This window comes from Orussus abietinus, unplaced genomic scaffold (assembly GCF_000612105.2).
Source record: "Orussus abietinus isolate OABI.00-Male unplaced genomic scaffold, Oabi_2.0 scaffold66, whole genome shotgun sequence".
NCBI lineage: Eukaryota > Metazoa > Arthropoda > Insecta > Hymenoptera > Orussidae > Orussus > Orussus abietinus.
The window spans coordinates 77566-90239 of record NW_019394234.1 but is presented as its reverse complement, the minus strand read 5'-3'; the positions used below and the strand labels follow the sequence as shown (position 1 = coordinate 90239).

Sequence of the window (12674 nt, the reverse complement as noted above, 5' to 3'; positions counted from 1 at the left end):
ATATTGTATCAACTATTCAAAAATAACAAAAAAAGCACGATCATAGTAATACCAAGTAAATACGTTTAAATACGTGTTTATACATTACAAACTCATGTATATCCTCTTTGAATGTACGGTTTTTGTTTCCTCCATTGATACAAATTCAATAACTCACTAAACTTTAAAAAGTTCAAACAACAAAGAAAACAACATTTTTTTGTATTGGCTCAGGAAGTCTATTACGTAAAGCTAATTAAGCGAAAATGTGAAAAATGAGTAGCTCACGATATTACGTAACGTTTTTGGTGGTGAAAATGCGAGACATTCACATGAACTGGCTCGGCACAAATTTTTAAGCTAAATAGTGAAGCGTACAAGAAAAGATAGGAAAATAAGCGCCGTGAATGCCATCTTCCACGAATTATGACACCGAAATTTAAAATAGAAAACCTCCTGGGTGTTCTTATTTTTGGCAACAATCGTATTCGGGGACGTAATATTAACCTTATTAGAAGAAGAAGCGAATTACGTGGTGCCTCAGTCCCGTTTTCATTAGATGAAAGAGAATTTACTAGGATGTACAAGTTATTAGCACTTGTATCACCGTCTCTTTCTCGCTTTCCAATGGTTTCGTTTGTGCCTTCGTGTTCCCTTTCAGCTTTAGGTGGGCCCCTTCGGAGAATCTGGCGACTTACTGGTGTTTCTTCAATGTTCCGTTTTACCTGTACTTTTGTGCCCCTTTGCAGGTTTAGGTGGATCACCTGGAAGCAGCCATTTTTGGTAATATCATCATGGGCAGTTAATCGAAATCGAGCTTTCTGCACTTGTTGGTAGAAGATGTTAAAATATGTTAAAGGATCTTTGTGAATTTTTGTCGCGATGCGAACTGCGTCCACGGTAGCTTGATGGGGAAGGTTGTTCCGTTTAAATTGATCTCTCGAGCTAGTGGCTGCGATTTTTTTCGGAGGAGACCCAGGGTTTGAAGTTTTTGTGAGGAGTTCATCACTTTTTTTAGCTTGATGGGGAAGATTGTTCTGCTTAAATTGATCTCTCGAGCTAGTGGCTGCGATTTTTTTCGGAGGAGGTACAGGGTTTTGGAGTTTTTGTGAGGAGTTCTTCACTTTTTCAGCCGGTTCTCCGGCTGCCTAGATTTGTAACAGGTGGCAAGTGCATTAGCCGTCTGCATCCTCCACCGGAGGTCGAACAGGACGCGGTCGCTCGATCCTTCCCGTGAATCTCTCAACTCATCTCTGATTTGGCAGAGATGAGTTAGGAGATTGCCATAATGGTAAGCCACCACCGTCAACTGCCGCATGGTATTACCATCACGAATACGTGAGCCGCCAACGGCAACTGGTAGATGGCACAGCCATCGCGATTGCGCGAGCCCCTACCAGAAATTCGTTGCGCCGCCCTTGGGGGCAAAAAACGGTGAAAGCTAACGTACGACATCAGAGGGCAGCACACGGTGCGATCGCGCGACCCTGCCCGTGAGCAATCTCCCAACTCATCTCTGGTATATACCTTTATTTGCAATATTACTAGACCGGAAGTGCTAGTGATCTCGTTCTTTCATATAGCGAATACGTAATTCGGCGAATAAACCCACGTGAGATGAAAGTGCGAGAAGTGAGCGCTCTCGTCAAAAATACATAATAATCCTCTGGGGTCGCGATATATAGGGGCAACTCATTCCTAGCGAAGATGAGTTGCGTCGCCACTGAGGGGAAACTGGTGGCAAGTACGTTAGCCGCAAGTACATACCAACCACCAGGGGGCAGCACTGACTGCGATCGCGCTATCTCGCCCGTGGGCAATCCTCCCAACTCATCTCTGGCATCTGTGATAATTTTGAAAAATCACTTACACAATAGCAACTCGCGCTAGTTTTATTCCTAAGCATTTTGCCACTCTTTTGAGGTTTGAATCCCACGTTTAAGAATCAGTACATGGCGTTTTAATTGTACTACTTATTTTTTATCACGGAACATATACTTGTTGTAATGATTATAACTATTTTATTATTTGTTATTTTTTAAAATTCTCCGATAGGTTTCACTTTTGACTCCAGTAGTACTCTGCGCATCTCGTTTCCTCGGAGGTGTTCGTGGTGTGCGCTTTAATGCGGCCGTGCACGCTCTATACGTCAAGTGCGGTCAAGAGTTTGCATGGTCATACTTGGAGGACACACTTTGCCAATTTATACAGGTAATTATGAGGTTGTTGCGTACACTCGTTTCCTTCGAAATGATTGTTAACGAGTGATTGACCCTTAAACAAGTCCTTTGAGGCATTGCAAATTTTACAGTTCTCGCTGTATCGCATTTGGCATGCCTGTGAACTGGTTCCACATTACCCTCATGTCCATATTGCACAACTTCTCGTTTACCTTATCAGGTGTTAACGAGAATGCATTCAAAAATTGATGGACTTATCACATAGATAACATAAAGAAAAATCAGTAATTGTTCAGGATATATAAGGACTTCTTTTGAATATTTATGGTGACTTTATGTCAGTTTGATAAAGACCGTGTCACTTGGTGTTCTTTTATAATATTTATGTATAGCGAAAGATTTATTACATAATTTAGCCATGTAAAATATTGGGAATCATCGCTGCAAATAGACAATGCAAGAATTGACGTATTGAATTTATAATGAATTTAGTTTGTATGTATTATTTTAATTAAAAATGTTATAATTTGTTCAATTTACTATTAGAGCTTCAGCAAACAAGAAATGGCTACGGAAGCCAATCCAGATGTGGATCCCAATTCTCTAGATACGCATCTATTGCAGTATCTTTACGTAGGACAAGAATGTCCAAAATATCAACCTGGAAATTGGTTTGTTCATAATTACTATTATGCTCACCGTGTACCCTCGATAGCGCAGCTTGCTGAAGACAAAGCAAAAGAAGGATTACCAGTGGAATTAATTTTGAAGGTAGATTATAATCGATACGATGCATAAGACATTTTCATTGTGAACGTGATGCTTTATATTATGTTTTAGGCTTATGAAAGTAAACTTGTTCAAAATCAAGAAACCTTAGTATTTGCATTGGCAGTTTGCGCAAGACAAGATAAGAGCGAAGTCCTCCGCCATAAGGCATACGAAGCAATAAAGACAGTTTGTCAGATGCCGCAACATTTTATTTTATTTGTTAAGTTTGCGTCTCAACTTAGTAAGCAACAACCAGACCCAAAACATGGATGGGGCCATGGTTGGCGAAAAGCAGTTAATAACTGGTATCTTTCGAAAAATGCACTTGAATTGGCAAAGTGTGTTACACGGTATAAGGGCAGATATGGATGGAAACACAAGGATATAATCAAGCTTGCACATCCAGCACCACCTAAAGATGACATAGGTATTATTCATAATTATCTTTTTGTGTTATAAGTATTATGTTCCTTTTATCTTTAACATCTATATTTCCTTACTACTTTCTTTTCCAGCAATGCGGGCAGTACTAAGATACATCGCATATGGATTCAAAGACACAAAAAGCCATTTTCAGCAATCTATGGATAATGAACAACTATCCGAAGTTATTCAGTACATTGAAAATATTGAGGACTTTAAGCACTGTGAGGATGAAGTTAGGGCAGCTCGATTAATAGAAGTTCATAATTTGACCTTAGATCACGTACCTGGACATTTTCTAAAATCCGAGGAGGTACAAATCAAATTTAAGAGTAATGATAACCATAAAAATGAATACAGGTAATACATGAATATTTGAAAACAGGTGTGGAATGCATTAATACCAACCATGGATTTGACCACTTTATTGAATAATCTGCAGCGAATGCATAACATGGGGCTGTTAAAATCAAATGCACCAGGAGTGGAAAAAATAACTGACGCAATTTCAAATGTAAAGAGTTTAGCGAGTGAAAAGATTCATCCAGCTCTTGTATTGATTACCATAAAAAATTATGAAAATTCAGGAAAGTAAGTATCTACATTTATTCTTTCAATATTAATGTTGATTTTAAATTGTTTCCAAATAATTCCATACCTTTTCCTTTGTTTCATTATTTTCAATTTCCAAATAATTCCATACCTTTTCCTTTGTTTCATTAAAGACCTTTATCCTATGAAAAGCGGGTAGTTCAACAAGAAGCTGAGAAGCCACTGCCATCACCTCCAAAACCAAATCAGACAATCGTCAAAGCCTTATACAAGACTCTAAATCTCACCCTAGCAGTAAGTTAATTTTAGCTTTTAAAGTAGTAGTTTGAAAACAAGAAAATATACAAAAGAAGAACGTATTTTGATATACTTGTCTGAATATTTTTAAATTATACTTTTTTTAATTCTCTTTACTTTTACAGCACCTTGAACCGACTCGATTACGGTACATGGTTGTGATCAATATGAATAAATTAATGTTGGAAAGTCGTGCTTGGCGTAGTGGAAATGTCACTGCTGCCGAAGCAGGCTGTCTGATAGCTTTGTCCTTGCTTCGCTGTGAGAAAACTGTAACTGTGGCAACATTTAAACACATTGGAGTTCATGTAGTCAATTTAGATAGGAATGGTACCTTCGGTCAAGCAATGAGGAAGCTGCAACAAGCTCCAGTTGGTACAGTTGATATCAGCAAACCCATGTCTTGGGCTACACACCAGAACAAAAAATATGACATTTTCATTAATATCGTGGATCAGATTACACAGAAACTTGACGAATCTAGAGAAGCTATTAAGGCTTATAGAACTAAGATGAATTTACCGAATGTTAAGTAAGTACACTTTAATGTTCAGTTACATACATTAATCTGTATACACTGTAACAATCCAAAATCAGCCGTTATCACTGATATCTTCAACAGATTAGTACGAGGGATTCATTTTCAATTGTACAAAATGCAGTTTGAAATGAACTCAATTTTATGACTTGAAAAGAAAATTCAAATGTCATAAGCAACTTTTACATTTCTTTTTTTTTCACCAGTATTCATATGACAAAATTTACTATTCTGTGTTTTTCCAAAATGATGGACTCATTTGGTTATAATTTCAACATAATTAACATACACAGATGTAGAAGAAAATGTAATGTATAGAAACATTTTTTGTGTATATGTTTCATAATATTGGATCACTGTGGAGATAGATATAGTTCCTCAATAGATAAATTGAAGAATGAGCAATATTGGTTGTTTAAAATAGATTAATAATTTAAAAAGTGAGCCGTCCATAGATAGAGCATTAACACAGTATATGATTTATAGATTGGTAAATTGCACAATGTGTACACCGGCAGTACCTGACGTGGACGTTCCAGACAAAAACGTCTTAACAATCTGTGGTTTCGATGCTGGCGTACCCAAGATCATAGAGGCTTTTGCAAAGTCTTTATTCTAACCATCCCGGTACCAACAGGAGCAACAACGACCCCACTTCTCTTCTTTCGTTCACCATTAATTAGGAAGGTACGTTCACGAAAGAGATCTCCTTAAAGAAAATTTTCTTAGACACAATCGATACTTATCGTACGTTGAATTCCGTTAATAGAAACGTTACTTTTGTACCTCATCACATGATAGTATAGAAAATCGAGAAAGTCTCGGCATTTTTGAGTTAAGGCAGAGGAATGTGTTGTACGACACTACAAAACGAGCCGAATAGGTAAAGGATTCCAGATTCAATCTCAAAATCTGAATATTGTTTTCCTATCACCTCTTTAGTCAATTCCTCGAAGTTACGAAGATATTGTACGGCGGCGAGTTATCCGAATCTAATATTTTACCTAAGGATAAAGCTGTTTAATTTCAGAGTGATTCGAATAAGCGATTTCGAAACACAGATACTGTAAGCATCTCACTCAGTAATTAGTAATGCGCCGATAAAACGCTACTATTTAGAAATCACGTGTTTTAAGCGAGTGTAACCATTAGATGGAAGTTCTAATCGAATCACGAGATTTCCATGACAGGCCGTTGAGAATTTGTTTCTTAAGCTACTGGCACAGTGTTCATAATCAACGTATTACAGAAACCGTTCTCAAAATGAAGGACGCGTTGGAAAACGAATTACGTATTACATTCGGAAGAATGGCTGGTGTTGGCAAATTAATCTTAATGGATTAGTACCAAGCGTCCAATATTACTATCATTACATGATTACATTATACAGTAATAATATTTACTGCATGTTTGTTAGTATTTAGACTAAGTGTAAAGATAATTGTTTTATTTTCTTTCTCCTTATTCTGCGGGTTGGTTCCAAATTGTCTACTAATATTATTTTAATTATATAACCAGTGCACTAACGAGAACATACTTCGCGGGAAGTTATGGCTTTTTTTTTATTAATGCTACTGCCAGTAAATTGTGCAACATATACATACAGGGACAATGAAAAATCGAAGACGTCACGTCGATACATGGGACCGCCCTAATTTTTTAAACGCGAGTTAACATTTTATTTTTGTATTGAGATTCGTCGCACGTTTCACGAAGAAAAAAATATGAGAACCTGAATAACGCGCAGCAGAGAATAATAGCATTAAGACTGGATACACATATACATATATTAGATACATAGGCGATATCTAAAACGGTGCATTTGTGACTAATTGTAAAGAGGACTCGTTTAACTTAATTGCTTGCTTATTTCCACGGGTTGGCGGTGAAGCTTTTTACGAGAACTTTAATAAGGTATATAGATTTAATGCGAGTTCTAAGACGATACCTTTCTGGGACCCGCGCGCCTCTGGATTAAAAAAAAAAACTCGATTAATAAGAAAAAATGCATAGAGTGTTGAAAATTTTCCCACTGTGATACGCATTTAGCCCCAAAGAGTATAGACTTACATTAGTATAATTTTACTGTTATATCTCATATTTGCCATATCCAAAGTGAAGTGACGACAAATATTAAATACACTACTGATACAATACTGTGATACGAGATACAATGTTATTGTTCAAACTAGGGAAAAGGTGTAAGTAAAACGGCGGGGGCGCGCCTCGGGTCCGCTTAATTTGTTGATTAGTATCGATATATCGATTAGTGAATAAATTTACGTTGAGAGACATACATACGACAGTATCCAGATGTACCTCTAGTTGTTTCGTCGATCTGCGAATTACCTTATTGAACTCGGACTTCGAGAGGTTTACGTTTGTTAAAAGAAATTCCGTCTTCTTTGGCGACTCGTTTTCTCCTTGTGTTGAAATCGTTGCTAGAATTTCGATGATCAAATAATCGAATTTTACTAAGGGTACTTCCATTGAAGTAGTAATGAGAGGCATTTCTGACGTATCTGATATTTAAAAATATCTCTAAAGGATATATCTTGGAACAGAGTTGAGAGAATCTCAATAAATGTGATAAGACTTTTTTTTTTAATTTACTGAGCCATTTTTTCGAAACTACTCAATTTTTTCCTAGAACGAACGCAAGTTTACAAAACTGCTTCACAAATAAGGATAACGCCTAATGCCTTTGACAACAATTTTGTCCTATTTTTAGCAACATTCTTCACAAGGCTGCAGGGACACCTCATTCTAATTTGAACTACGCAGCTTTAACTTTCAATTTTCATTGATAATTGTGATTTGGAATTTTTGTCTGCTAATTTATACTTTTTTCTACTTAAGTCGCGTGATAAAAAAGCAGTTGCAAAGTACAGCTTTAAGGAACAAGCTTTAAGGAACGTTTTTGTTAACCTTCTTGTGCGACCTTTATTCTAATACAATAAGCTGTGTTTTATTTGACAGCTGCTTAAACCACGAAACTAGAAATCGAAAAAGTTTTTATAATTGATTTAAATTTTCTGTGAGATATCCCTCAAGAGTCGCGAAAGTCAGACCAAACAAACGTCCGTTTGGAACTCGAATTTCTCCAGAGGAAACTCGCATTCCTATTTCTGTCTCTCTCGCTAACGTTCTCGGTAATCCGTGGATCGAAATTAACGTTTACCGTTATCGCTAATGTTACTACTTATTGTTTCATCCTTCCCAAGGATCTTTGTTTCTTTCTGCTCGGGCTCAGCCAAAATCTCTCTAAGTAGTCCGACTCTTTGAACTGCAGCGAGCAGTGCACCCTTTTCTAGGGTTATAGAAAATTCTTATAAATAGGATTAAAATCAACAGCATTCGATTAAGTACTAACTCTTGGAAGGAAATATCACGTAAACTCCCTTAATGTTGGGAACAATATTTTCGATCTAACAGTACCCGTTAATCCTTCTATTATTATTATTATTTTTTAATTAAAAGTTAGTGATATTATCATAAAACTCAACTTTTGGAATTTTAATGCACATTTTATCCATGCAACAATTTCTTTCAACGTATCATGTCAACGTCGAATGCTGTTATTTTTAACAGTTCAGGAATATCTCGGATAAGCCTCGCTCTTAGTTGCGCGATTCCTCCTATTCGAATTTCTGTCTGTTACTCGAATAGTATTTTTTAGAGAAATTTTTCCTAAACCGACCTTAAGTACCGATACGAAGCGCGTAGAGATTATTTATACATACCGAATTGCTATGTCGATTCCGACTGTCAAGAGTCTGAAGGGAAAAAAAAATAAGTAAGGTTTTTTCCCCAGGGAATGCCTGTCGTACTGAGAAAAAAAACAACAACAAAAAACGAGGGATATAATTATTTCGGAATAATGTTGCGCATCTAGATATTAGCAAGACTATAGGAACTTATTCTATGCTACTTCTGTGTACTCGTAGCATTATTAATTATGTATTCGGTGGAGTAATAGTTAGTAGAGCAAGGCATTTGAGCGTGCACGACAATCGAAAAGTACTTCATTGGATGCATTTTTGTACAACTATCATTGTTTTTTTTTCTGTTTCTTCGTCTCAGGAATACATATTGCGGCAATGAAAAATCTTAAAGCAAACAATGAGTTTATTCGTGATTAGAATTCAAGGGCTAATGTCAGTAGAGGCCCTGATTTGCTTGAAAGATGTATGATTTATAATACAAAACGCACTTTTTTATATCAATGGGCTAAGTTAAGTAAGCTGCGGATCTTTTTGAATATTAGCGGCCGGATAATTTGGACGTGCATTCGGTACAATGAGCGATTATTTATGTCATTTTACTTCGAAGGTTTCTATTTCGTTTTATTTTTAGTCTCATGTGATGTATATTGTGGGGAAGGTATTTTTCGATTGTACCGCACCGAATACTTGTATTCGTTAATTAATATAAGAGTACGTCCGAAGTAAAGAAGGGTTAAAAGGAGAAAGAATAATCAGCGGAAAAACGAAGCCAATTCTGCAAAAAGCCGTCTCATGAATTCTGTACTTTCCGCACCGTCAAAGTTTCGAGGTTTACCGAATTCAAGATGCTCTTCTCCGCGTACGATTAATGAAAGAAGAAAAACAATATGTTGAATGTGTTCATACTAGTTGAAAGAAAATATTTACAGTAGGGGCGGGGAACTGAAAAATACTGGGGAAAACTGCGAGAAATTCCATTTTAGCAATTAAACGATTACACTGTTGTAGACGAAACGATCGACGTATGTGGAGCATATCCTAATGTTTCTATAATAACGGATTCTCGTAAATATTAACGAGACTAGGTTAATAATTGATTTTCTGTAGAAAAGAAAAGGAAAACATTCGATCGGCTTAGAATCTACTTATTGCATTACGGAATATACGCAACTAAAACTGTGAACCGTTTTGTTACTGTACAAATCTTGTTAATTAAGCTAAGCCACGTAATGCAAAGAACATCGGTACGTTTATTTCGTTACGGATTCATTTTTGTTTAATTTACCCTCAGGGTGCATTTACTAGAACGTAAATTGGATCTAAGTTAACGCTACTGAAGTCATGTCCCATGCTAATACGTGAACAAAAACAAACGTTTGATGCTGACTAATCATTTAAAGGTACTCTAGTCCTCAGCATTTAAACAATCCAATCAGGAATGATTATTTTGACGTTTATAACATTCCGAAACCTTTTGACACCATTTAACGAACGCTCAAGGGACGATTAATACAATTTGTTAACAAATATTTTTTAATATGAGCCAACTGGTGACCCAAGCTCGACGTGTTCAAGTGTTTGATACAAGCATTACTTTGCCGAAAAGTAATTTATTCCGATACGTGTATTTATCGGCGTGTTCTACATCTTCAAAATGAACACCCATTAAACCACTATCGTTCCAAGTGGTAAATCGTCAATAAACTTCCACATACGTCGACTCGCGGCCAGATTAAGTCGAACAAAGCAGCAAGCAGCTTCCTAGCTGTGAGAAAATCCGCGAAACTCTGCAAAGTAATCGCAATTAATGGCTTTTACTTCGACCAGGAAGCACAAGATATATAGCCGATATAAATGTGTATTCAGGCGAATAGTGTTCTCTATATATAGATATACAGAACACTATATATATACATATATACATATATATAATTAACGATATACGATACTAACATGAAGTACGTGTAGCACGATAGCACTATGTTCCTTAAGATTATAAATTGAAAACGAGGGAAAACGGAAATACCTTTCGACGCGACGAGCGCGCTCTCGCGGAACGACTGGCAACGAACCGCGCGTCAAATGCTCAAAATTTGTCCCAGGAGAAACCGGAGCCAAAAACAAAAAGAAAACGTACGACGACGTAGCGAAGAAACCTAATCCCGTTGTACAAAAGAGACAGCCGAATACCTCAGTTGGCTCATTGTTTTTCCTGCTGTAGCGAAAAAAAAAAGTTAATTATTATGCCGGGCGCGCGAGAGCGAACGTCGCGCGATCGCAAAAAAAAAGAAGAAGAAGAAGAAGAACCTAACCTTAAATCAATCGACCACACGAGACGCGGAAATTCGCTAGTTCGTAATGGGTCAGGACACTTGAGTCGACTAAAATGAAATGCCTATCTTTCGGCCTTACTTTTTTATACGAGCGGGAGAGAGGGGGAGAGAGAGAACAAAAATTAGCGAACGAGAAGGCTCTCGGTGGACACGTATATTGGCGCGGTTTTCTTTTTCCCCGCCGCAAAGAAATCTCACGGAACATCGGCATAGTCCGAGGGTCGATGCTGCGCGTCCGCATTCTTAGGGAAAAAAAAAAGTTATATCGGGACGATAGTTATTAACGAAATATCGCTCTAAGCGAACCTAGGGAATCGTTTTCCACATGGGCATGTTAGGGAGCGAGAAAATGGAGCTGAGAGATCGCGACCTAGGCCGGGCGATCGCTTCCGGGATGACTTCCTTTTTCCTTCGGGTCGTTTAACACATTCGCGACCGCTGACGTGAATTCACGTCATTTTAAATTCTATTCCTGATTGCCGCTGACGTGAATCACGTCCATGACGATGCACGATACAAGTTAGCGGCAAGCAGTTTCAGAATTTCATTATTTTCGCCGGTACTCAGTATTTGAAATGGAAAAAATTGTGTTAACAAAGTCTCCCGAACATGGAACAAGGATATTCGGAAGTTGTCCCGGACAGTCGACGGCCCCTCTGAGCGCCTTTCTCGAATGGCAATCTTCCGGAAACGGCGCAACAGTTGCCCTAGGTCGCGTTCCGAACTTTCTTTCGATGTGTTCGAAACTATTCGTACTTGAAAGCAGAGCTGAATAAAATACTTGCCTCGCTTGTATACCCCTTATGTTTTCTCTCAGCCGGATAAGTGTTTTGCCAGCGGAAAACGTTGTTCCGTGGCGATTAATCGTGGCATGAACGAAATTACGTAGGAAAGAAAAAAAAAAGAAAAAGAAATAGGAGAGGATCGCTTGCTTATCGGTGCTGGACACGGATGATTTCTGTACAAAAGGACTGCGGACGTTTTCGAGTAAATAAATAAATAGGAAGGCTTCTCGCGTATCGTTACAGATTTAGCGCTCAATCGAGCGGAGAGAGTTTCGTTAACTGCAACAGTTCTGACCGAGCCGTGTCTCAAGGGACCTTTTTTCCCGTTCCGAGGACGTCTCCCCTTTTGCCTTCGTTCAATTGTAGGAAATCGCTACACTCGTCTCCGCTCGGGGAACATTCGTCCATCTGAGAAGGTTATCCGATGCACGCGTGATAACGACTGATTAAGGCAGGGCGAAGTCGAGCTCTGCCCAAATTGTTGCGGACACTTTACCCTCGAAATTTATATTGAAATATACGATACCGTCTCAAGTCATATGTTAACGTGACGCGTGCTCCTAATTGTAACCGAGCGATTCCACCGAAGACGCGGCGAGTTTCTTCGTTGGTCTCGCCCCCGTATTAGAAAACGCCGATTTGCCAAGCAAATCGGCGTCCTTTGTCATCACTCGTGGAATCTCGACAAGGCACGTTCTTAAGGTGAAGTGAAAAACGTCGAGGAACTTGATCGACGTCGATAAAGAAGATCTTTCTAAATGCCTACGTTGCGGACGTTCGTTTTTATATTGACAGCAGTATCGAATTGTATTGGGTATTGTACCAAATGGCATACTCCACCTGTCGTTTTCGTACAATAATTATAAAGAAATCCAAGTAAAACTCCAGCAATCCTCTGGATTCATGCTTTCTGGGGCCCTAATTGATTGCAGAGGGACCCCCTGCGCCATCTGTGATTTCCAGGTCAATTAAATTTCACTCCGAGAACTCGTATTCCCATCCTTTCAGCATAGAAGCGCATGCAACACTTTTTTTGCCTTTATCCCATTCAAATGCGAGTTTATCGATTACCAGACTGTTATAAATTGTAA

At 38.2% G+C, this 12674-nt stretch overlaps 1 protein-coding gene across 1 annotated transcript; it reads left to right on the top strand.

The window, feature by feature from the left end:
* The first annotated feature begins 2081 nt into the window (after positions 1-2081).
* Positions 2082-12375, top strand: LOC105699707 (60 kDa SS-A/Ro ribonucleoprotein). Its single transcript, XM_012424912.2, has 8 exons — positions 2082-2190; positions 2706-2930; positions 3000-3357; positions 3446-3666; positions 3739-3944; positions 4079-4199; positions 4328-4734; positions 5227-12375. Exons 2-8 carry the CDS (start codon positions 2724-2726, stop codon positions 5357-5359), a joined length of 1653 nt encoding a protein of 550 aa, XP_012280335.1. The 5' UTR covers positions 2082-2190; positions 2706-2723; the 3' UTR covers positions 5360-12375.
* The last annotated feature ends 299 nt before the right edge of the window (positions 12376-12674 follow it).